Below are 26,358 nucleotides of genomic sequence, written 5' to 3' on the forward strand. Positions count from 1 at the left end.
TCTTTTGAAGAAATATGTATTTAATGTATAAGTGAATAGGTTGGTTTACTTTTAAGTTTAAGTTTTGACCAATAAGGTCGCTTTTTTAGCTGTGTCCAATGGGAGAGTTGACCTGGTTATTGGGAGGCCTGGGAAAATAAGAGAGGGAGAGAGACGTTGAGAAAAGGATGGACATTACATTATGACCGTTGGTGAAGAAAAATGATAAAAGAAGACGATAAAAATAGAACAAAACCCATACCTACCGAGTTTTGAAGGGAAATACCGATTTAATTTTATAAGAGAGTTGTTATAATTTTGTTAAGAAAGACTTAGTAAAGACTGAAGCTACAGTCTCACCATGGAGGTATTTGCCAGCCTTGAGGTTAGCCTTGCATCGTGCAACACCGAGAGAGAATTGCTTGGGAAAGATTAACGAGTTCATGTTCCCATTGGATATCGGTTACTGCTAAAGAGTACTGTCTGCATTGATAGCTGTGCTTGCTGTGGATCTTGTGAGGAAACCTGAAAGGAACTGCCATACTTCACTGAGGGAATATCTACGAGTAGTGAGTAACCACAACGGTGGGGTGCTTCGGGACTTTATGTGTGTTGTCATTTTTGTTTTTAGCTCCAACGCGCGCCAACGGGTTAAGCAAGCTTGAAATAATTTGGACATGGGTTGTGCACGACTCATTGGGGTTTATTATTTTTTATTTCTTTTGATGTGGAGCTTTGAAAATGTAATAATACACATTTTGAACCTTATGTATTTTGCCTTGGTAGAGTAATTTACTGTTTCAATTTCATTTAATGCATGGGAAAGCATATCCTTATACAATAACATAAACCTATAATCATTCTATCTAAAGTTAATACCCTAGTTGTCATCACCCTAGATAGTTTACAATAGGGATTTTTATTGGAGATGTCCTTCTCACCTAACATCCCATGCTGTTGAGATACTCTACGTTAGGTAATATCGTGAGAGTCAAATTCGAGCCTGGTGAGAGGGTTACACAGTGTTGAAAAATGAAATAACAGTACTGTGAAATACTACTAAGAACATGTGCAGTCATATTTGGCAGGGTTGTCTTGTGAGGTTAATGCAGGGGATCAGCAGTGAAAATAGCCCAAAATTTCACATAACGGGGAGAAAGTTGTAGAGAGTTACAGGTCAGTCTACAGTTACCTGTATTGTATTTGAGATTTGTTGATTTTTCAGGGGGTGCTGCAGCACCCTAAGAACCCCTACTTCCCACGGCTAGGTACCTGTATAGAGGGCCAGTGCTCCTACAGTGATGTATTCTACCTATATAGAAGGCAAGAGCTCCCACAGTGATGTATTCTACCTGTATAGAGGGCCAGTGCTCCTACAGTGATGTATTCTACCTGTATGGAGGGCCAGAGCTCCTACAGGGATGTATTCTACCTGTATAGAGGGCCAGTGCTCCCACAGTGATGTATTCTACCTGTATAGAGGGCCAGAGCTCCTACAGTGATGTATTCTACCTGTATAGAGGGCCAGTGCTCCTACAGTGATGTATTCTACCTGTATGGAGGGCCAGAGCTCCTACAGGGATGTATTCTACCTGTATAGAGGGCCAGTGCTCCTACAGTGATGTATTCTACCTGTATGGAGGGCCATAGCTCCTACAGGGATGTACTCTACCTGTATAGAAGGCAAGAGCTCCCACAGTGATGTATTCTACCTGTATGGAGGGCCAGAGCTCCTACAGCAGGGGTGTCAAACATACGGCCCGCGGGCCGGAACCGGCCCCCAAGGAGGTTCGATCAGGCCCGCAGGATAATTTGAAAGTGGAAAAAATGCATAAAAGACATGGAATTAATATTTTTAATTCGCTGCAATTCATGGATTATCCGCTAAGGGGCGCACTCTTTCCATCAGAGTAGAAGACAAGCCGCATCACTGAGACAGACTGAAAACAGCAGACGGTATCAATGCGCCATCTGCTGCTTGTTACGACGTTGTTAATACCTTGGTCTCTACCTCTCCGCTACACCCTCATTAGCCAAAATGTCGTTATCCAAACGGAGAAAAGTAGATAAGGAGTGTAGAATTTTCAAAGAAAAATGGACCACGTCCTATTTATTTACAGAGATGCACGGAAAACCTTCGTGCTTGGTGTGTTTGCAACAAGTTTCGGTATTTCGGTACCTTTAAAATGCTGCCTTAGATACTGTTTGCATTGAAAGAATACAGCTCTGTGAAGATGAATCCTTACTGTGGTGATTTAAAAAATGTGCACTTTAATGTTAGTCAGCAGCTTCAAAACAAAAGTTGTGTGATGGAATTCTACTGTTCATACAACTCCATAAATTTTCAGTATGTATTGTATGTGTATGTATGTTTCATGTATGAAGTTTACAGATTTACAGGACAGGCGAACACTTTCTTCATTACACATTTAAAATCACTCTCCTTAGTTTGTAAGGTGTACGCAGGGATTACATTTAGATTTTATATGCGTATGTGTAAGTGGTTTAAAAATTCCTTTCTTTAAAAGTCTCATTTAATCTTAAAGTGCATTACTATATTTTTCAGTACCAATTAAAGTTTTGTGCCTTTGTACAATCAGTGGGATCAGTTGCAATGCATATTTGTGAATGATAAAAGTAAATTGCACATTTGTCTAAGGAAATATGAGGTGTTTCATGAAATGTTTTGTAAAAGGATAGTTCATTAAATTTCAATATTTTCCTAATGTTCTTGTGCTTCTTTACACCAAAACAAAGGAAAGACATGATATTTTGGTTATTTATAGCAGAGTATGGTATAATTTTAATGGTCCGGCCCACTTGACATCTCCCTAGGCCGTATGTGGCCCACGATGCGAAATGAGTTTGACACCCCTGTCCTACAGGGATGTACTCTACCTGTATAGAGGGCCAGAGCTCCTACGGGGATGTACTCTACCTGTATAGTGGGCCAGAGCTCCCACAGTGATGTACTCTACCTGTATAGAGGGCCAGAGCTCCCACAGTGATGTATTCTACCTGTATAGAGGGCCAGAGTTCCTACAGTGATGTGCTTTACCTGTATAGAGGGCCAGAGCTCCCACAGTGATGTACTTTACCTGTATAGAGGGCCAGAGTTCCTACAGTGATGTACTTTACCTGTATAGAGGGCCAGAGCTCCCACAGTGATGTACTCAGGCTCAGCGTTGATCTCCAGCTCCAGATCTTTGTAGTAGAGGATCTGAGACTCAAACTCAGACAGCAGAGGGCTGCCCTGGCTGAACTTCTGGATGGTGTCCTCTCGCTCCTTCCTCCAGATGTGGTGGTAACATCTGAAGCGGTCCAAAGCATTCATCACCTCCTGGCCAACAACAACACAACAGCCAGGTCTTAAATGCACTTTCAATAAAGTTTTAATTTAATTGATTTGATTTGATTTAGGTCAACATCTTAGGGGATAGGTGTCAGTATCAAACACAAAATAGTTCGAATTTGACACACTAAGGTCAGAATGTTAGGAAAACAGGAGAAACATACTTTTTATTTTTGTTTTGTGTGTACACCTGTATGTACCTTCTTGGTAGAGTTGATGGAGGTGCTGAGCACAGACACCAGCTTGATGATCTCCTTGTTCTCAGACACACTCTTGTAGTAGTTCCTGGCCTGGTAGGGTATGGCCTGGGTCACAGAGGCGGAGATGTCTGAGGTACTGCCGTCAGCCAGGCTCCTGTAGGTGGTCTCTCCGTCCTCTGACTCACTGTCACTCTTGTCCTGTCTCAGAGCAGCCAATCGTCTCTCACTCATCTTCCTCTGTGTTGGCATGAACAGAATAATTCATCCTTGTTTTAAGACTAACTAAAATCTCATGATTGTGCAGATGTCACAGACATATTAAAGTCAAACATTTGATGTGAATGTGTTTTATATATATTTCCACACTATGAGGTTGGAATACTATGAAAATGATGATATTGCCTTTTTAGTGTACGAGCTGTTTGAAAAGACTGCCTGACATTTCAGCCTGTTTTGGTGGGATTGAGTTTTGACCTGGCAATAACAGCTAGTTTTCAGTTCTCCCCTCACCACTCCAAGACAGTCCTAGCAAATTCTTGCATGAGAAATTGCTCTTTGCTAAGAAGCATTTTTTTTGTTGACAATTTTAATTGAAAACAATCACAGTAAGGTACTTAATTGTTACCCAGAATTTATTTAATATTGAAGCTTTAAGCTTTAAGGCACGGCAAGCCCACCTTGGAGATCCTCTCCTTGCTCCACTGGCCGACTCCTTTGCTGACACTGACCACACTCTCCACAGCCCGGTTCAGAGCCTGCTGGACCTCATCCAGGGCTGGGACCATGGCGATGTTGGGGATGGACAGGGACACACTGGTCCTGAAGATAGGCTGCTGACCACTGCCCTTCAGACGGCTGGGGGAATCACTCTCTGCTGTGGGGAGATGGGGCGGCATTGAAGTAGGGAGAAATGGAATGGGAAACCCTGCCCTTCTAGACAGCCCCACCTTACTCCAACATCTAAAGGGTGGAGCTCAAAGGGAGGCATTTTGTTACAACTTTGTGACAACTGCTAATGTAAAAGGGGCTTTATAAATACATTAGATTGATGGAACTTACTCAGGAAGTGCAGTAGTGAGGAGGCGTGGAGGCGTTTGCGGAGGGTCTCCAGGGTGTTGCGTGTGAGCCTCAGCAGGGCGTCCACGTTACGGTGGTTGAAGTGGGACAGAAGCTCTTCAGCCTCCTCCTCCATCACCTCCAGCAGGTCTTTCTTCTTCTTCCTCTTCACCAGGGGAGACGGGGGGCCCGTGGTGCTCGCTGCCGTGGTGTTACGAGACAGCAGGTTGATGCGACTCTCTGACTTACCCTCCTCCTCCCCTGGGAAGAGGCATGAACAGACGTGAATACACCTGCATGGACACCACCACGCACGCAGGCATGTACACCACCACGCACGCAGGCATGTACACCACCACGCACGCAGGCATGTACACCACCACGCACACACGCATGTACACCACCACGCACGCAGGCATGTACACCACCACGCACGCAGGCATGTACACCACCACGCACGCAGGCATGTACACCACCACGCACGCAGGCATGTACACCACCACGCACACACGCATGTACACCACCATGCACGCAGGCATGTACACCACCACGCACGCAGGCATGTACACCACCACGCACGCAGGCATGTACACCACCACACACACACGCATGTACACCACCACGCACGCAGGCATGTACACGCAGGCATGTACACCACCACGCACTCAGGCATGTACACCACCACGCACACACGCATGTACACCACCACGCACGCAGGCATGTACACCACCACGCACGCAGGCATGTACACACCACGCACGCAGGCATGTACACGCAGGCATGGACACCACCACGCACGCAGGCATGTACACCACCACGCACGCAGGCATGGACACCACCACGCACGCAGGCATGTACACCACCACGCACGCAGGCATGTACACCACCACGCACGCAGGCATGTACACCACCACGCACGCAGGCATGTACACCACCACGCACGCAGGCATGTACACCACCACGCACGCAGGCATGGACACCACCACGCACGCAGGCATGGACACCACCACGCACGCAGGCATGTACACCACCACGCACGCAGGCATGTACACCACCACGCACGCAGGCATGGACACCACCACGCACGCAGGCATGTACACCACCACGCACGCAGGCATGTACACCACCACGCACGCAGGCATGTACACCACCACGCACGCAGGCATGTACACCACCACGCACGCAGGCATGTACACCACCACGCACGCAGGCATGTACACCACCACGCACGCAGGCATGTACACCACCACGCACGCAGGCATGTACACCACCACGCACGCAGGCATGTACACCACCACGCACGCAGGCATGTACACCACCACGCACGCAGGCATGTACACAGGCACGCACACTTTCTCATTTTCAGTCTGTAACAGTCAGTCTTTGTGCACCTGAACAATCGTTTTGCTATTGTACCCTTTCCCTTGTATTTTGCTGAGCCTGTTATCACTCTCCGTTTGAGTTTTGCTGCATCATGATTATCACAGTTAAAACTGTAAGTTACAGTACCTTCACTCTCCACTTGGTCCATATCAGTCCTGCTCTCCTCTAGTAGTTCCTCCTCCCCCTCCTTGTTCAGTTCAAACTCCAGCAGCATGTTGATGAGCTCATTGGTTGCCTCCTCTACCAGGGAACTCTTGGAATGGAGACTCTGAGCTCCCTTTATACACAGCTCCTACCATGACATAACAGAAGAAAGTACATTAGCCTATATCAGGGGTAGGCCACCCTGTTCCTGGAGTGCTGCAGGTACTGCACGATTTTGTTCCAACTAGCCACCACACCTGACCGACTGAACTCAGCCGTTTCCAGCTACAGTAGTCATTTACAACATTAACAATGTTTACACTGTATTTCTGATCAATTTGAGGTTATTTTAATGGAAGAAAAATGTGCCTTTCTTTCAAAAACAAGGACATTTCTAAGTGACCCCAAACTTTTGAACGGTAGTGTATGTGTATAACACATAATACAGAGGGAATCTTTGTTACCCTGGTGGTCTGAACGAACTCTTCACAGCTGAAAGGTTCCCCCAGGGGCAGAACCCACAGTGTGGCTCCACTCATCTCCTGCAGCACAGCGTCTATCCTGAACTCCACCAGGTCATTCACTCTGTCCATCAGCAGCTCCAGGTCCACTGGACATACAGGTTACAGGTCAGAGGTCATACACAGCACCACGGTGTCACCAGGGGTCACAAGGAAACAGCAGTTACAATCAGCTTTGCTCACTGGGACAGCAGATATAACTTTTTCCAATGGGATATTTGACATGAGTTGATCAGGCACAATTAGCTGCGATCAAATGACGTCAAAGTTTAGGTGGGCTTACTGTTCTGGTTTTGTGGTGAGATTGTTCTGCCATTTTATAGTATGGTGCTATGACAGAGCACAGTACAGTGCTGACAAGGTTAGATTGGACATGGTTACATACTGAGAGCACTGTTGATGCGGCTGAGGTATTTCTCGATGTTCAGTGAGGTCCAGTTGAGGGAGGTCAGGCCTGGCAGAATGGCTTCGTCCACCTTAGCAACATGAGGCATCACCAGTTGCCCAAAGGCACTCTGGATCTTAGCCCGGACCCTGGCGTTCTCCCTCAGAACCAGCTGTGGATGGGCGTCAGAAATAGAGAAAATAGTAATAACACTTTACTTAATGCCTGCAGTTATAATGTCTTCTAATCTTCGCATTAAGATTCTACTGACTATATCCCATCCCATAGGACTTTCTACTCAATTCAAAATGAATTGAAATGACAACCCTTTTATTACTGTTGTTGAGTGTACGTAAAACTTTTTAAAGATACAGGACACAGTATCATGCTCAATATGCTTCAGTTGATCAAAAGGCATCATGGAAAAACTAGTGTACCTGCAGCTTGTTGTATTTCTTCTTGAGGGCATCTTGTTTCTGCTGTAAGATGGCTGCAAAGGAAGGAATCTCCAGCCTCATCCTGGTCATGCAGTCTGTCTCCCTAATCTGAGTCAGGATCTGGGGGTCAAAGTTGACAAACAGGTCCCCCGTATCGGGACATTTGACCAGTAAAGAGGCCTGGAGGCCCAGTCTGACCTCCTCGATCTGGGGAGTGAGAAAGTGTGAGAGAGAGCGAGAGAGCGAGAGAGAGAAATGGAGAGACAGCAAGAGTGTGAGAGAGTGAGAGAGACGAGAGAGAGGAAGAGAGCAAGCGAGAGAGCACGAGAGAGCGTATGAGTGATATGAGTCATCTACAGTATGTCTGTGGGAAATCAACGAGTAAATCAAAAGTAATCTCAGTCTTGCCAACTACGACAGCACAAACAGATCTGGAACCAGGCTACTGATAAGGGTACAGATCAGCATTAATAACAGTAACAGTTAACGCTGCTATGCTACTGGAGTATAAGTCCAGCCAGTACACCAGAGACCGTATCAAGCATCTCAGAGTAGAAACGCTGATTAAGAATCAGTTTGCCTTTAAGATCACAATAAATAAGATATCCAGGAGGGGCCCTGTCTCACCTGCTTCATCCATCCACTGTGGTAGAGCATCTCAAACTCTAGCAGCACCCTGGCCACCCTGTTGTAGTTCCTGATGATGCGTTTGGCCTCGGGTGTAGCCAGCACCCCAGGGTGTTCCTGAAACAGATCCATGGGTTCCTGGATCCTCCGATACAGCTGGCGGGCCCACAGGATCTTACCGGCTACCGGGGGCAGGTCCCGGCCAATGGGAGGATCCATCTTCTGCTTGGTGTAGTTACGGGACACCATCTCTATGTCTCTCCCATAGTTCTGAAGGATCCGCTGGTACTTCTCATCGATGCCCAGGTCTGGAACGCCCAGTCTTGGTGATGTAAGGGGAGATTATGATATCAAATGGAGAATGAATGAAATGGCTGTTAAAAGGACTGAAATTAATTAAAGGTTGGTTTGAAATAGAGGTGGACTGAAATAACAGTACCGTTCAAATTTTTTCAGTACATTCAAAGCTCCTTCTGTGTTTTGAATCTTATCGAAAGTGTTATCCATGAAGGTCTTCAACTGATTCTGAAAGCAAAATGAACACAACAAACAATTGTGCAAGTAAATTATGAGATTATTTAGATATGTTGTGTTATGATTTACTGGTAAGTTTGTTATTAAGTGTAAACTTACGTGCAAGTCAGTGATATTTTTACAAAACTCGTCATAGTCTTGATCAAAGTCTGTTCTTCTCTGATCAAGGAAACTGTAGTGCTTTTTCTTCATGCTCAATACAATGCTCTGAAAATAAAAGACAGACAGGTTATTTTTCCATTCTTTCCAAAGCTTTTGAGGCTTTTGATCATTTCTTGTGTCTGTATTCATTCCAACCAAAGCCAAAAGACTGTCAACAATGTTTCTGTTGAATGTTGTGAGACTGTTGGGTTTAATTTCCTTTTAATCAGAGTAGTAGGCCACATAATATGGAATGTAGAATGATGATGACATGCAGCTTCTGGCTGGACACCATCCCTATTTAAAGATCCTCCATCTACAAAGGCAGGGATGAAAGGCAGTGTATAAAATAGCAGTAATTTCTCCAATGAGCAGCTTACCATAAAATATGTATATTCTGGCTCCTGTGAACAAACTGTCAACTTCCACAAAAGGCCATCAGGACTTAGTAATGGATCAGCTTCTGCTCATTAAAATGAATACTAAGTTCAACGCAATCAAATAAATTGAGGACACATTTTATGATGAGTAACAAATATTACTTTTTACTTTGTGAAATGGCTCCTGACCATTACATTTGTTTTATTTTTTAAAATTGTATTTAAACTTTATTTAACCAGGTAGGCCAGTTGAGAACAAGTTCTCATTTACAACTGCGACCTGGCCAAGATAGAGCAAAGCAGTGCAACAAACAACACAGAGTTACACATGGGATAAACAAACGTACAGTCAATAACACAATAGAAAAGTCTATATACAGTGTGTGCAAATGTAGTAAGATTACGGAGGTAAGGCAATAAATAGGCCATGGTGGCGAAGTAATTACAATTTAGCAATTAAACACTGGAGTGATAGATATGCAGAAGATGAATGTGCAAGTAGAGATACTGGCGGTGCAAAGGAGCAAAAAAAAAAATAACAATATGGGGGGATGAGGTTGTTGGGTGGGCTATTTACATATGGGCTATGTACAAGTGCAATGACCGGTAAGCTGCTCTGACAGCCGCTGCTTAAAGTTAGTGAGGGAGATATAAGTCTCCAGCTTCAGTGATTTTTGCAATTTTTTCCAGTCATTGGCAGCAGGAAACTGGAAGGAAAGGTGGCCAAAGGAGGAGTTGGCTTTGGGGGTGACAAGTGAAATATACCTGCTGGAGCGTGTGCTACGGGTGGGTGCTGCTATGGTGACCAGTGAGCTGAGATAAGGCGGGGCTTTACCTAGCAAAGACTTATAGATGACCTGGAGCCAGTGGGTTTGGTGACGAATATGAAGCGAGGGCCAGCCAACGAGAGCATACAGGTCGCAGTGGTGGGTAGTATATGGGGCTTTGGTGACAAAACAGATGGCACTGTGATAGACTACATCAAATTTGCTGAGTAGAGTGTTGGAGGCTATTTTGGAAATGACATCGCCGAAGTCAAGGATCGGTAGGATAGTTTGTTTTATGAGGGTATGTTTGGCAGCATGAGTGAAGGATGCTTTGTTGCGAAATAGGAAGCAGATTCTAGATTTAATTTTGGATTGGACATGCTTAATGTGAGTCTGGAAGGAGAGTTTACAGTCTAACCAGACACCTAGGTATTTGTAGTTGTCCACATATTCTAAGTCATAACCGCCCAGAGTAGTGATGCTAGATGGGCGGGCGGGCGGGTGTGGGCAGCGATCGGTTGAAGAGCATGCATTTAGTTTTGCTTGCATTTAAGAGCAGTTGGAGGCCACAGAAGGAGTGTTGTATGGCATTGAAGCTCGTTTGGAGGTTTGTTAACACAGTGTCCAAAGAAGGGCCAGAAGTATACAGAATGGTGTCGTCTGCGTAGAGGTGGATCAGAGAGTCACCAAGAGCGACATCATTGATGTATACAGAGAAAAAAGTCGGCCCGAGAATTGAACCCTGTGGCACCCCCATAAAGACTGCTAGAGGTCTGGACAACAGGCCCTCCGATTTGACACACTGAACTCTATCTGAGAAGTAGTTGGTAAACAAGGCGAGGCAGTCATTTGAGAAAACAAGGCTATTGAGTCTGCCGATAAGAATGCGGTGATTGACAGAGTCGAAAGCCTTGGCCAGGTCGATGAAGACGGCTGCACAGTATTGTCTTTTATCGATGGCGGTTATGATATCGTTTAGGACCTTGAGCGTGGCTGAGGTGCACACATGACCAGCTCGGAAACCAGATTGCATAGCGTAGAAGGTATGGTGGGATTCGAAATGGTCGGTGATCTGTTTGTTAACTTGGCTTTCGAAGACTTTAGAAAGACAAGGTAGGACAGATATAGGTCTGTAACAGTTTGGGTCTAGAGTGTCACCCCCTTTGAAGAGGGGGATGACCGCGGCAGCTTTCCAATCTTTAGGGATCTCAGACGATACGAAAGCGAGGTTGAACAGGCTAGTAATAGGGGCTGCAACAATTGCGGTGGATAATTTTAGAAAGAGAGGGTCCAGATTGTCTAGCCCAGCTGATTTGTAGGGGTCCAGATTTTGCAGCTCTTTCAGAAAGAGAGACAGTTAGGAGTTTAGTATGGCTATATGCTTGGTAGAGTTGATGATAATGATGATGAGGCATGCACTGATGGACAAAAATAAGTACAAAAAAACTTGTGGTAAAAGTTACCTCCCATTTCCCATGCATTTCTGCAGTCTGTCCAGCGGAAGCAATAGAAAGAGCAGATATAACATTACTACAGTTGCAAGGAAAAACATTTAAAAAGGTAACGTCTAAAAAGGTAACATTTAAAAAGGTAACGTCTGAAAAGGTAACATTTAAAAAGGTAACGTCTGAAAAGATAACATCTAAAAACGTAACGTCAAAAAAGGTAATGGCTAAAAAGTCATGTCTAAAAAGGTAACGTCTACAAACTATTCTAATCTCCCGACCGTATACCTGAAAAGTGGTTGCCATAGTTTCCAGGCCTTCTATCTTGGAGTCCTGTAGGGCTGAGTAAGTAGTGATGGTGCTGAACATGTTGAGGATCTTGTAGAGGCGTCGTTGGAACGTCTCAAACTTCCCAAAGATGTACATCTCACTGAAATCAAACTGCCTCTCGGAAGGACTCTGCTCCAGCTTCTCCTTGGTCTTGTGGAAGCACTTCTGGTACTCCTATAATGAGATAGATGGGATCCAGATGAAAAGTCATTGGAGGAGCATGGAAAGGAAGTTACACTGTAAAATAGTTCATTTGTGAGAAGTGCGTAAAGGATGTGGTGGTATTACACTAGATATAATATATTATTTTATAGATTAAAGCTCTTAAAGGCCTGTACTTTCAAAAAGCACATTTCTTTGTTCCTTGGTTTAGCACAGTATTTTAAAAGATCTGGTTAAAGTGTGTTGAAAGCAGTACCTGGTTTAGGTGGATAGCAGCTTTCAGTTTCTCAGCTACAACACCCTGAGGCTGGTCCCATATGGACGCAGACCCGTTGTTGGTGATGTAAGCCTTACATGCTGTAATCATCTGGTTGGTAACCTAAGACATGGAGATACAGAAGAAAAAAGGATACATTTCACGTGCCTCTCTAATAAGTAACCCCAATGGGATGACTGGCTAACAGGCTTGGGAGGGATGTAGACAGCACTTCAGCTAACATGAGACCAGGTGGTGCGGCCAAATGCACCAAGAACATCAAAGAAGAATTGACAAGATTGATTGCAATACACTCCTAATGATTAAATGTAATACATTCGGCAGCTTTTAATTGTGAGCGAGATTTACAGTCACCTCTTCTTCTTGGTGGTTAAATACAGTATCATAGCAATAATGACCTTGACAAACAGGGAGGTGATCTTCTCTGAGGTGTTGTAGTAGCGGGAGATCCTGTGGATCATCCGGATGGCGTTGATCAGGCCTGGAATGGCCTCCACCATCGACACCTGCGTTCATTTAGCAATCAATACAATCATACAATGATGAATTTTCAAATCCATTAAGATCGATATACATAAAGGACCGGTTTCACAGATTAAGCTTAGTTCTGGACTAAAAGGTTTTAAATTGAGGGTTATTCTTAGTCCATGATTAAGCATAATCTGTTGACCGGGAAACTGGCAAAGTCTGTAGTTAGTAAATCTTAGAGGGAAATGAGTTGTTATATTGAAAACTGTATACAATATTAGTCTCTCACAGGGTCACTGTTGTAGAGCGGGTCGCAGAACTTCTCCAGAGTGTAGAGGTACTTCACATTGTCCTTGGCCTCGTTGGCTGAGTCAGTGATCCTGGTGTCCAGCTCTCGCCAGGACTGGTGGGACAGATACAGTTATCAAACATGCACTGTACCTATTCTGCTACAGTAATACAGAAAACAGCAACTGAATTCAGATATGAGAGCCATGTTCAGTAAGCATAGAGGAGCACTTTACTTTTCATTTTTTTATGTGACTGGCTCCCACGAACGAGTCTCATGTAGCAAAAATCGAAATTGAGATATTAGGATTTTATTAGCAAGCCTTTAACATCTACTCCTGTGTTACGGAGGACAGGGTGTAACAGCTTGCTCACCTTGATGAGTTTTGACTTGGCCATCATGAGAACGCCCAGGACAGCCTTGACATCGGGGCTCTTGAGCTGGTCCAGGAGGTAGTTGAAGCGGGACATGCGTTTCTTCCAGTGGTCCAGCTCGGCCCGCGGCCCCAGGTCATCTGCCTCCTTCCTCAGCTGGTCACTCTCCGCTAGCACCTGGATACAACACAATCACTGCTAATTGGGGAATGCGATATCTATACACTGTGTTAGATGTGGTGGATCTTGATGTAATTTCCCCTGAGAGGATAAATAAAGTTGTATTGTATTGACTACATTGAACACACACCTCCACCCACAATAAAACAGGTCCATGGAGGGGATAGGTGTGCATGATGCTATTGAGGTTCAATCTATTTTACCTGTTCGATCTGTTTGATCCACACTTTCATACAGGCCTCTATCTTCTCTGTTGCCTCTGTGCTGTTAGCCACAGCAATGTAGTCAGACGGGCCTTTCAGTGTCTTCAGGTCAAATTCGTCACATTCTTTTAGATTCACCTAAATTAAATGATTAATGATATCAATTGTATATCCGTATATTAGTAATTGCAAAATTACATTTGTTTGTTTTGATAAGCATGTGAGTGTGTGTGTATTTGATTATTTGTTATTTAAATACTTATTTTCTGTGTATTTGAGTATTTTCAAATAATGTGGCCCAAATCAACCACATCTATTGGAATTATTTTAAAGTATTTTCAAATAATTTTCTATAAATAGCATATTTTTAAAAAGTATTTGAAAATACTTATTTCAAATATTATTTTCAAATACCTGGGTTAAATACATGGGAGTGTATTTGAGTTTTCCAAATACATTCCAATATTCAACTACTTGTCTTTTCAAATAAAACACATCTGAATAATTACAGTGTCAAGAAAAAGTATGTGAACCCTTTGGAATTACCTGGATTTCTGCATAAATTGGTCATCAATTCATCTAAGTCACAACAATAGACAAACATAGTGTGCTTAAACTAATAACACACAAATAATTGTATATTCTTATTTATATTGAATAAATAATTTAAACATTCAAGGTGTAGGTTGGGAAAAGTATGAAAACCCCTAGTCTAAAAGCTAATTAGAGTCAGGAGTCAGCTAACCTGGCGTCCAATCAATGAGATGACATTGGGGATGTTGGTTAGAGCTGCCTTGCCCTATAAAAAAACACTCACAACATTTGAGTTTGCTATTCACAAGAAGCATTGCCTGATGTGAACCATGCCTCGAACAAAAGAGATCTCTGAAGACCTAAGATTAAGAATTGTTGACTTGCATAAAGCTGGAAAGGGTTACAAAAGTATCTCTAAAAGCCTTAATGTGCATCAGTCCACGGTAAGACAAATTGTCTATAAATGGAGAAAGTTCCCTACCTCTCCCTAGGAGTGGCCGTCCTGCAAAGATGACTGCAAGAGCACAGTGCAGAATGTTCAATGAGGTTAAAAAGAATCCTAGAGTGTCAGCTAAAGACTTACAGAAATCTCTGGAACATGCTAACATCTCTGTTGACGAGCGAACGATACGTAAAACACTAAACAAGAAAGGTGTTCATGGGAGGACACCGCGGAAGAAGCCCCTGCTGACAGCACACCAACACCAACATCAAAACCTCATCCCAACTGTAAAGTATGGTGGCGGGAGCATCATGGCTTGGGGCTGCTTTGCTGCCTCAGGGCCTGGACAGCTTGCTATCATCGACGGAAAAATGAATTCCCAAGTTTATCAAGACATTTTGCAGGAGAATGTTAGGCTGTCTGTCTGCCAATTGAAGCTCAACAGAAGTTGGGTGATGCAACAGGACAACCCAAAACACAAAAGTAAATCAACAACAGAATGGCTTCAACAGAAGAAAATACGCCTTCCAGAGTGGCCCAGTCAGAGTCCTGACCTCAACCCGATTTAGATGCTGTGGCATGACCTCAAGAGAGCAGTTCACACCAGACATCCCAAAAATATTGCTGAACTGAAACAGTTTTGTAAAGAGGAATGGTCCAAAATTCCTCCTGACCGTTGTGCAGGTCTGATCCGCAACTACAGAAAACGTTTGGTTGAGGTTATTGCTGCCAAAGGGGTTCACATACTTTTCCCACCCTGCATTGTGAATGTTTACACAGTGTGTTCAATAATGACATGAAAACGTATAATTGTTTGTGTGTTATTAGTTTAAGCAGACTGTGATTGTCTATTGTTGTGACCTAGATGAAGATCAGATCAAATTTTATGACCAATTTATGCAGAAATCCAGGTATTTCCAAAGGGTTCACATACTTTTTCTTGCCACTGTACTTTGAAATGCATGTGAAAGTAATTTAGATATTTGAAATAGTATTTGAAGCCAGGTCTGTTGAGCGTGCACATCACCTACCTTCTCCTGCAGGCTCTCCTGTGCCCCGGCCAGCACAGACACAAAGCTGTCCAGTGAGCTGATGAATTCCTGTTTAACTGACTGTGCCTGTGGACTGGCCAGCTCTCCCCAGCCATGGTCCATCTTCTTCAGGCTGGGTATGAAGATCTCAGACAGCAGCTGCTCCACACTTTTAAGCAGGCCTACCTCTGTGGTGTCCAGCATGTTGAAATTCACCTCCTACCAGGGCCAGAGAACTTTAGATAGACATGACCACACAGTAGGCCAGGGGATGACACCATTTTAGAAGCAAGGATTGGGCTGACGTGTCATACTGTTCCTAATATTGTGTGTTTTAAGCCTTAAACTCTTTAAGCAGTTTGCATGAATGCAAGGTTAAATAGTGTTATGAATGATAAGAACATTGTTATACGAACATTGTTTAAGCCTTTAGACATATAAATATTGATAAAACGTATAATGCCGACTATGTGTTGGATCAGGGTTCTCCAACCCAGTTCCTGGAGAGCTACCCTCCTGTAGGTTTTCAATCCAATCCCAGTGTAAAAAAATGTGATGATATTACTCCAGTGCTAGCCTCCCTACACTGGCTTCCTGTTAAGGCAAGGGCTGATGTCAAGGTTTTACTGTTAACCTACAAAGCATTACATGGGCTTGCTCCTACCTATCTTTCCGATTTGGTCCTGCCGTACATACCTACACGTACGCTACGGTCACAAGACGCAGGCCTCCTAATTGTCCCTAGAATTTCTAAGCAAACAGCTGGAGGCAGGGCTTTCTCCTATAGAGCTCCATTTTTATGGAATGGTCTGCCTACCCATGTGAGAGACGCAGACTCGGTCTCAACCTTTAAGTCTTTACTGAAGACTCATCTCTTCAGTGGGTCATATGATTGAGTGTAGTCTGGCCCAGGAGTGTGAAGGTGAACGGAAAGGCTCTGGAGCAACAAACCGCCCTTGTTGTCTCTGCCTGGCCAGTTCCCCTCTCTCCACTGGGATTCTCTGCCTCTAACCCTATTACAGGGGCTGAGTCACTGGCTTACTAGTGCTCTTTCATGCCGTCCCTAGGAGGGGTGCGTCACTTGAGTGGGTTGAGTCACTGACGTGATCTTCCTGTCTGGGTTGGCGCCCCCCCCTTGGGTTGTGCCGTAGCGGAGATCTTTGTGGGCTATACTCGGCCTTGTCTCAGGACCTGAGCCCTAGGACCATGCCTCAGGACTACCTGGCATGATGACTCCTTGCTGTCCCCAGTCCACCTGGCAGTGCTGTTGCTCGAGTTTCAACTGTTCTGCCTGCGGCTATGGAACCCTGACCTGTTCACCGGACGTGCTACCTGTCCCAGACCTGCTGTTTTCAACTCTCTAGAGACTGCAGGAGCGGTAGAGATACACTTAATGATCGGCTATGAAAAGCCAACTGACATTTACTCCTGAGGTGCTGACTTGCTGCACCCTCAACAACTACTGTGATTATTATTATTTGACCATGCTGGTAATTTATGAACATTTGAACATCTTGGCCATGTTCTGTTATAATCTCCACCCGGGCACAGCCAGAAGAGGACTGGCCACCCCTCATAGCCTGGTTCCTCTCTAGGTTTCTTCCTAGGTTTTGGCCTTTCTAGGGAGTTTTTCCTAGCCACCGTGCTTCTACACCTGCATTGCTTTCTGTTTGGGGTTTTAGGCTGGGTTTCTGTACAGCACTTTGAGATATCAGCTGATGTAAGAAGGGCTATATAAATACATTTGATTTGATTTGATAACTAATCTGATTCAGTTTATCAATCAGTTAATTATTAGAATCAGGTGTGCTAGATTAGGGTCGGGGTGAAAACCCTACAGGACGTAGCTCTCCAGGAACAGGGTTAGAGAGGCTTGTGTTGGATAGTAAGGTGGAGACTCACCCTGTGCACATTCTCAGAGGTGATAGCCTTGGAGGGATTGGCTCTTGTGAAGAACACACAGACACCAGTCAGAGCCACATCTTTGCCCTCAGTGACAAACACCTTGGCCTTCTTACTCCGTTTTGGGGCCAAGGCAGCTGCTGCTGATGCTGCTGCTAGGGAGACAAACAAAGCAGTTACCCACTATATCATCTTTACGGCCGGAAGAAGGGTAAGATACATTACTCAAGCCTTGCAAGGTTCAGCCTCTTTGTCTTTGAGCTGTAACTCTACTATTAACTGTGTTATTACTCTGCTATTTTTATATTCCCCTATTATTTCCCTGCATGGCCAATCATCTCACCTGCTTCAGCTGGCTCCACATCCTGATAGTAGAACATGATATGAGGAAGTCCCTCAGCCACAAAGAACTGCTCCATGCGCTCAATCTATGCAAGACAGGTTCATCACAATCACTGTTTCCACAATTAATTGACCTTTACTTGATTAAATCTCTTTTTCACAAGTTATTACCATACATACAGTTGTGCAGAAACAAATGTTGCATCCGCAAGCAGTAGCCAGCTACTCAACAGTCTGTCACAAGGGACCACAGTACAGGGGATTGATGGAGGTGGAGCGGTGATGAAGTGTTATGCCCTACCTGAGTTCCCTCCAGAATGGCATCCTCCACATCAGCCTTCTCCAGGCCCAGGCAGGAAGCCACGATGCTGAGGACGTAGTCATGTCTGCCATCCAGCTGAGCTCTCTTAGCCTCACGCTCCTCTTTCAGCTTTTGCTGCAAACAGAGAGACAAAGAGAGGTATCATCAAGTCAACCCCAATACAGACTCAAACTGGACGGATTGCTTCGACAAGAGGCGGAAACAAATTCAGATTAATATTTCAGCCCAGAAACAATTAAAGTAATTCAAATGATAATGACTGGATACAACAGAGTCATTCACACATACTTTGAATGCAACAATCTCGCTGTTAGATATGAGAGATGATTGAGGCTCCCTTTTGCTCCTTCTAGACTTTGAGTCAGCCATTGTTCAAAATGTTCACAGAATGACAATCACTTTCACATGTCAGCCAAGACAGCAGAATTCAGAACACTTGCAAACTCCATTGAATAAATATCAGAAAAAAATACAATAACTTCAATATATACTGCAGCTTTGTTATTAACAGTAAAAATCCATTTATAAAAAAAAAACCCAGCAAAATCCCACATAAAGAAGTGAAAATGAAAGTGATAGCCTATTCCTTCATGGAAATCTCTTGAACCATGATCTCTGATAAAACATTTTCCAAATACTCTAGACTCTTTAGCTATGCCTCCTTCTCTGTCTTCTATACCACTCCTACCCACAGGTTATATAGAGTGAAACAGAAACAGTTTCTGGCTAGCCTATAACACTACCCTGGATAGCCCAGTGGCTGGGGGCCTCATGTTAAAGAAGACAGAGAACAGAGACAGTCAAATCTACTACAATGAGTTGCTTGGTGGTGCTGCTAGGTAACGGCAGGAAAAAGGCAAGCCAATAAATTAAGCCGACTTGGTGTTGTATTTTGTGGGCCGGATGCAGATGCTTTCAAACTCTGGTTTTATTTTCCCCATTGACAGTCTGGAATTTAGCCTGTGTTGTCTGGAGAAGTGTTTCGTTCTAGGTTAAGCTACCTTTTACTTGCAAGGGTCAGTCTATTTTGGGATCTAGGCCCTTTGGGTTCAGCACATTGCAACTTAATAAGAAAACATTTTATAGCTACTGGCCAGACCATTTACCGGCAGACCAGAAATACTAAGCACACTTAAGCTGTTCCTGCATTTCTTTGTATCTACACTGGCATGTTACTATTTGGCAAACACTATACATTTGCCCCTAACATGCTGACCAGACCGGACACATCGCATGCGTGAGCGATGCAAAATAAATGTACACATACATGTTATTCAATCATTGCACCCACACTCTTCGAGCGCGTCAGCGAGCGTCTGCGTGGTAGGTGTTAAAATAGAAATTGGTTCTATTTATGACGCTCAACGCGCTGAAAGTCCGACCTCTCCCATCTCCTCATTGGTTTTTAGGAGCATATACCCACGTGGGTGATTGAAAGATGAACTTAGGTCCACACTCCAGTCAGTTGCGGTAATGCACCTAAAGTTGGTAGCCAACCGCCATATAAAGTCCAAAATAAGAAGAATAAGCCTGATAGAATGAGGAGAGATGACTAGAAAATCTTTCAGTTTATCTGTGGATTAATTGTCAGAGTAGAGGATCTTGTGCATTTCAGGTAAAATAACAACCCAATGTTTATATCCCAGGACAAATTAGCTAGCAACAGCAAGCTGGCTAGTTAATTTGCCATAAATGTTTAATGCTTTTCGACCTGTCCCCAAATTAATATAATTGGTTCTGAGTTTGTTTTGATACTTCAACCTGCGTGTCCTGGTCGCGTCTGGTGTGGGTGGACAAAATCAACGTGGGGGCGATGGCACACGTGGACGCACGCATGTGTGTAAGAATGCATTTGATGCCGTGGATAAAGTGTGGTCACAGACTGCTGAGTTATTCATGCCAAGCCGGCTCACTGGTCTGTCTCTATTGCACTTTAAAGATGTTAAGGCCAAGTCTGAGTCACATTTACTGTGGCTTAATTGATAACTCCAATGGATAAGCCCAATCAAAAGATAGATCCACCTGAGTTCCATCCAAGTATCTGGTGGGAGTAGGAGAAGGCTGTGGAAGAAGATAGCAGAAGACAATGGCTAAAGATTTACACCAGGCCTTGAGGTCATGCATCAGATCAGAGGCAGCAGCCAGCAGTCAACAAGCCTGGACACGAAAGACCAAACACAGCTATTGACCTATTGGACAAACCCAAGCCCCAGACTGCATTCTAAATGGAACCCTACTCCCTACATTGTGCACTGCTTGGTCTCTGGTCAAAAGTAGTGCACGATGTAGGGAAAAGGGTTCCATTAGACACGCAGCATGTGCATCGCAGGCCAGCTAGTACACTACTGATTCACCACACTGCCTGAACAGAACCACTGGAGGAAATACATGCTTATATAAGCTAGCCAAGACAGGGGTTGCTGGGCGACACACACATCACACCTGCTCCCTGGGCTGGCAGTGATTCCAGTCCAAGGCTTTGATGATGAGCAAACAGCCACATCAAGCTTCATCCTACAGTCACACACCACAGCACACCAAGCATCAAGCGTACACAATGGCAACCTCAACTGTCTGCAAGCTTTCAGCTCAGATAAGAACTGAATGGCTAGAATGAAACTGTCCTGACAAAACAAATCAAGAAATACTTCAGGAGAAAAGGACTGATCGCTGTGACATGGGCGTTTGGGCATTGTGCGTCTTCTAATCCACTCGACGTTTGCAATGAACTCCATTGCAAACAATGTCTCTATCAGAGAGAGTATCAAAAAAATACTGACTGAAATTGCTTGTTTCTACTGAATTTATCACAATTCTACAGAACAAGACCGAGAGCCAATCTTGACCAATGACTGATTTTAGTTTGGTTGTACTCTGGAGCCTATACATTTATCAAACAGTAAGCAACATGCACACCATATTAGCCCCAATCTGTGATCAAATAGATGACCCGTCCCTAACCATTACTTGGCGAGGACCCACTGGGTCCTTGTTGTCTCCAGTAGCTCTACTCCATCTTCTCGTATCATCATACAAGTCCTACAGTGACAATCTCTTACCTTGATCACTCTTGAGACACTCTGTTTCCAGAGCTGTTTTCTCAACGCTCGAGACATGACTCTTAGCTCCTCATATCAAAGACGGCTCCCAAACGACCATCTACAATCTATGTAGCTACAGATAGAGATCAGTGAGTCTGTAGAGAAGATAAGAGTGACTGTGATCACTCAGGAGAATAACTGGCATGCCTTTGTTTGCTCCCCACCTTGCTTAAACTGAGCTAACTGTCAGTGAAGTGCAAATCTCCTATAAACTATTCAAACAACTTAAAGACGCTGGCAAGTTGCCAAGCTCCGGCACATGACACACAGCCACAGGTGATGGGTATCACAGTAGAAGGCCACAGTATATTGTACACCAAGCCTTCATGATGCCATTGTGCAGGTGACAAAACAGATGAAAGGAACCTTCATAATCCCCTATTACTGTGTCAGGTATTGTGTCCCACCTTGACCTCTCTAAACCACAGAGAACCCATGCGGTGCGGCCAAGTATAAGCCTCTATGTCAGGGATCATCAACTAGATTCAGCCGCGGGACCGTTTGTTCTTGAGCGGATGGTCATCGAGCCGGAACATAATTACAAATAGACTGCAAACTGGCAGCAAGAAGCCAAACATATAATTATATATATATTTTATATGACTAAAACATGATCATTTCAAACCTTGCTTACATTTGTATATGATCACATATCTCTCTATTATGCGTCGGAATACTTTTGAAAAAAGTTTTACCACTTGGAGCTGATTTGCTGGTGTTTTTTACTTTATGTCCCAAAAAAGTATCATATTATAATAATTTTTTGCTCAGAAAACTTGGGGGACAAATTAAATCACCCACGGGCCAAAATCGGCCCAAGGGGCGGCCAGTTGGGGAACCCTGCTCTATGCGCTACCTACCCGAATACATAATGTGGCATTGATCTGAAGATGCGAGCAGTCTCATATCCCAAACTATCCAAACTGCATTGATATTACTGTAATGACCAAAACATTGTGGACAGTGTATTTTAATACTAGCCTATATTTGTGATAAGTAGCACAGCCCTGATGCAGATCTACAATAGAAAACAAATTGATCAAACAACAAGAGTTAATGGAAATGCTCCTTAGTTCCACTGAATACAAGTTAATGTACTGACTTTCTTCTCCAATACACATCTGCCTATTTCTCATTCTCTCATTGTTTTGTTCGTGTTCTTACAGTAGCTAATTTTGTTGTGTAAGTTGATCAAAAAGCAATAACCTAAATACAAATGTATACGGTTTTACATTGAACTATGATACTTGTGACATGTTTTTCAATTAACTAACCAGTTATTTTCATAAAATCTAAAGAAAGGCAAACAAGAAATAGAGCCTTTTGCAGCCAATTTAAATATGACAAAAGCAATAAGACAGTGATATTCACACTGTTTTGATACATTTGAAAAAGTTTTTTAAAAGTATGTTTTTTCCCTACAGAATTTACTCAAGTAAAAGTACAGTACACATTCCTAAAAGAAAACTACTCAAGTACTGTAACATGTTACTTGTAGTGAGGTACTACCCACCTCTGTATTTTCATGAATCCCCAGTACTGTAAAATCCATACCTCTGATTGATCATTTATAGATGGGCAACATAGCCTACAGGCTGAACCTATATCTACACAATGGTCTGGTAAACAGTCCAGGAGACTGTTATTGTATTAAGATAAATACAATTGTTGGTTTCTTAAAACATTCATGATGAAATGCATGATTTGGTCACAGATAGGGACCTGGGTGTAGCCTAAGTAACGTCATGTAACAGAACTGTGTAGGTCAGCTTACCTTGTTTTGATAGTCAGGTTTAAAGTGAAGCATCGCCACTCTCAACAAAGCAACCTATTCAAGGAATCCACCCTCTTAATTGACATGAATTACTATTCATGAGAACACAGACAAGAATTCCAGTGCATGCACTGCAGAACAAGCACTGCCAGCGACCAGCAACTTATTTTCCAGCCCAAAGGTTACTGTCTGAAATTATAATATTGTTTTCTCCTCAGACAGAGGCTTGCTAACTAGATAGTGTAGTATTGGGTGACCCCCTGTCGGCTAGGTAATTATCAAAAGCACTGCTATCGCCTTACCAACGTCAACAATGGGGCTTGGGGCTGAATGGGTCATTGTTATACAGTAGAGTAGAGGCTACAGTTACAGACAGTTAGAGTGACAGACATGTCTCCCCTGGACAGGTATAAAAGAGCCCTGTGGTTCAATTACTTGAGGAAGGGATTGACCAACAGAGAATGGATGGTCTTAAAGAGCAATACACAATATTAGGCCTCTACCTATGTTGTGAAACTCATTGTTAGGCTAGGCCTAGTTCAATCCAACCAAGGAACACAATGACTTCTTAATAAAAGCCATTCACCCGTGTGCATGTTGTACGCATGTTGTACTGAAACTAGAAAGGAATAACACTAATGTAAAGTGGTAAAAAGTGGGGTGAGATGAAAGTGCCAGCAGCTGATGATTAATATGACAGAGTCAATCCTTCAAAAATTAGGGAACCAACGAGTGTGGAGAAATGTTGAGTGACAAAACAATCCACCCAAACTTCAAATTCAAAAGGGCAACTAGCATTTGGCTACTGCCTGTCCAAAGAGAACAACATACACCAAGAAACAAACACACCAGCCTATTGAATTGAATTGAATTTATTTTGGGTAACAGACACATACAACAAAATGTACAATTTGTACCCAGAGGATATCACTTGAAAGTTTTAATTAAAACGCTTGTTTCCAAAGTGGTCCTCAAAATTAAATTCCATCAGATTACATAAGATTGGCCGAGGACGATCACAGACGAAGCTGCGCCTCATATGGGGTGAGAGAGCGTTTGATACTTGGAAAATTATTGTGCAGCTTTGCATTTAAAAGCAGTTAGATAATGAATATTTCACTAAGGCATGACTGATTTCTAAAGTGAGACATCTCATTTGGAGAAACTGGGTAATTGGAGTCCCCACTGAAATATGTATGATCTGGTGAGAGCTCAGAGGGATCTAAGAGAAGGCCCCCATAACATCACCATAACAAGCACAACATGTCCCCATAACATTACTATAATATCCACAAAATGTCCCCATAACATTTAAAATATCTATATATTTAAATGTAACCTTTATTTAACTAGGCAAGTTAGTTAAGAACAAATTCTTATTTACAATGGCGGCCTACCCCGGCCAAACCCTGACAACACTGGGCCAATTTTGCGCCACCCTATGGGACTCCCAAACACATCTGGATGTGATATAGCCTGGATTCGAACCAGGGACAGTAGTGACACCTCTTGCACTTAGATGCAGTGCCTTAGACAGCTGCGCCACTCGGGAGCATCACCACAATCGCCCCATAACATCACCATGAGTTCCATATAACATCATCATAATGTCCCCATAACATCACTAGAACATCTCCAAATGTTCCATAACATCACCATAATGTCCCTACAATGCTCCTATAACATCACCTTAACATCCACCTAATTTTCCTATAACATCACCATAATGTCCCCATAACATCATCATAACATTACTAAAATGTATCCATAATGTCCCCAGAACATCATCATACCGTCCCCATAACATCACCGTTGTTTCCTAATATCCAACACCATATGACCTTTTAACATTTTTAATTAATTTAGCTATTTGATTTGGAATTTTAAGACCCCTTTGATTTGGAATTTTAGGACCCCTTAAAAAATATTTTATGAAACATTGAATTTGGCTTTACTAACATTAGCCTATAGAAATGAATTGAATTACAGATTCATAGATGGGGGAAAAAACTCCCTTTTGCCCCCAGAACAGTCTCAATTCGTCGCGGCATGGACACTACAAGGTGTCGAAAGCATTCCACAGGGATGCTGGCCCATGTTGACTCCAATGCTTCCCACGGTTCTGTCAAATTGGCTGGATGTCCTTTGGGTGGTGGACCATTCTTGATTCACACGGGAAACTGCTGAGCGTGAAAAACCCAGCAGCGTGCAGTTCTTGACACAAACTGGTGCGCCTAGCACCTACTACCATACCCCATTCAAAGGCAATTAAATATTTTGTCTGGCCCAACCTTACAAACATAATTAAAGCAGTAAAAATACATGTTTTGTCATACCCGTGGTATACTGTCTCATATACCACAGCTGTCAGCCAATCGGCATTCAGGGCTCGAACCAACCAGTTTATAATGCAAATTATAAAAGTTTGAGTCCTGAATGCTGATTGGCTGAAAGCCATACCACAGGTATGACACAATGTTTTATTTGTACTGTACAAATTACGTTGGTAACCAATTTATAATAGCAATAAGGCCCGAGCAGCTATAACAAGGGCTGTTCTTACGCACGGATCAAAGCAGAGTGCCTGAATACAGCCATTGCCATGCTTAAATATGCTTCAATTATTGTGAGCTCTTGAGTCTATATATGCATGATCTTCATTACCAGAAAATGCCATAATCTTATTGGCAGGGTTAAAGAAACAGGACCACAACACGATGCAAGCAAGCTATTGGCTACCTTGCCACCTCCACCAGACAAAAACAAAGATATACAGTACAACTAATAGACATTACAATCACATCTACACAAGCGAAATAGCTGATAATACCATCACCAAACCTGCATTTCCTTTATTGACTCCACGGGGACTGAGGGTTGGGACCTGTTTCTCAAGTTGGACTTCGCAGAACGCGAGCTGAGAGACATGTTGTTTCCACACCACCACGAATATGTCTTTGAAGTGTGAATACAGTATCAGAATTCTGGAAACAGTTGCAAGTTTTCCATGTCACGTGTAATTCTTATATTTTGGTCCTTGGTGTCCTGGGCTGGCTCGTGGGGCTCAAGCTGCGGTTCTCAGATAACACTTTCCCACCAATTAAATTGTGTTAGCGGTTTCCTTGGTTACGTAGGACATGTTTTTTTGTGCATTTGCTAATCGGGATCATTGGGACGTCCATACCCTACACCGTAACCTTAACCCATACCCTAACATTAACCTTAAGTATAACCCTTGCCTAACCCTAACCCCAATCTTAACATTTACCTTAACCC

At 43.4% G+C, this 26,358-nt stretch overlaps 1 protein-coding gene across 4 annotated transcripts in view; it reads right to left on the minus strand.

Annotated features, from left to right (window-relative positions):
* LOC139564688 (dynein axonemal heavy chain 5-like) overlaps positions 1 to 26,115 on the minus strand; it is a 75,824-nt gene extending 49,709 nt beyond the window's left edge. Inside the window, exons 1-23 of one of the 4 annotated variants that reach the window (XM_071384446.1) lie at positions 25,924 to 26,090; positions 18,187 to 18,321; positions 17,887 to 17,971; positions 17,544 to 17,695; positions 15,642 to 15,860; positions 13,635 to 13,772; positions 13,252 to 13,428; positions 12,878 to 12,991; positions 12,519 to 12,626; positions 12,100 to 12,222; positions 11,640 to 11,855; positions 11,370 to 11,396; positions 8,718 to 8,825; positions 8,524 to 8,609; positions 8,085 to 8,406; positions 7,458 to 7,664; positions 7,021 to 7,192; positions 6,579 to 6,724; positions 6,097 to 6,262; positions 4,591 to 4,848; positions 4,209 to 4,405; positions 3,532 to 3,768; positions 3,118 to 3,319 (exon numbers count right to left, since the gene is read on the minus strand). In XM_071384446.1, the coding sequence (XP_071240547.1) occupies positions 3,118 to 3,319; positions 3,532 to 3,768; positions 4,209 to 4,405; positions 4,591 to 4,848; positions 6,097 to 6,262; positions 6,579 to 6,724; positions 7,021 to 7,192; positions 7,458 to 7,664; positions 8,085 to 8,406; positions 8,524 to 8,609; positions 8,718 to 8,825; positions 11,370 to 11,396; positions 11,640 to 11,855; positions 12,100 to 12,222; positions 12,519 to 12,626; positions 12,878 to 12,991; positions 13,252 to 13,428; positions 13,635 to 13,772; positions 15,642 to 15,860; positions 17,544 to 17,695; positions 17,887 to 17,971; positions 18,187 to 18,321; positions 25,924 to 26,010 (3,682 nt within the window). In that variant the 5' untranslated portion in view covers positions 26,011 to 26,090. Of the gene's footprint in view, positions 1 to 3,117; positions 3,320 to 3,531; positions 3,769 to 4,208; positions 4,406 to 4,590; positions 4,849 to 6,096; positions 6,263 to 6,578; positions 6,725 to 7,020; positions 7,193 to 7,457; positions 7,665 to 8,084; positions 8,407 to 8,523; positions 8,610 to 8,717; positions 8,826 to 11,369; positions 11,397 to 11,639; positions 11,856 to 12,099; positions 12,223 to 12,518; positions 12,627 to 12,877; positions 12,992 to 13,251; positions 13,429 to 13,634; positions 13,773 to 15,641; positions 15,861 to 17,543; positions 17,699 to 17,886; positions 17,972 to 18,186; positions 18,322 to 25,923 lie in introns of all 4 variants that reach the window. The other 3 variants (XM_071384445.1, XM_071384448.1, XM_071384447.1) reach the window with 3 other exon arrangements.
* Positions 26,116 to 26,358: the final 243 nt, after the last annotated feature.

This window comes from Salvelinus alpinus, chromosome 35 (assembly GCF_045679555.1).
Source record: "Salvelinus alpinus chromosome 35, SLU_Salpinus.1, whole genome shotgun sequence".
NCBI classification, from domain to species: domain Eukaryota; kingdom Metazoa; phylum Chordata; class Actinopteri; order Salmoniformes; family Salmonidae; genus Salvelinus; species Salvelinus alpinus.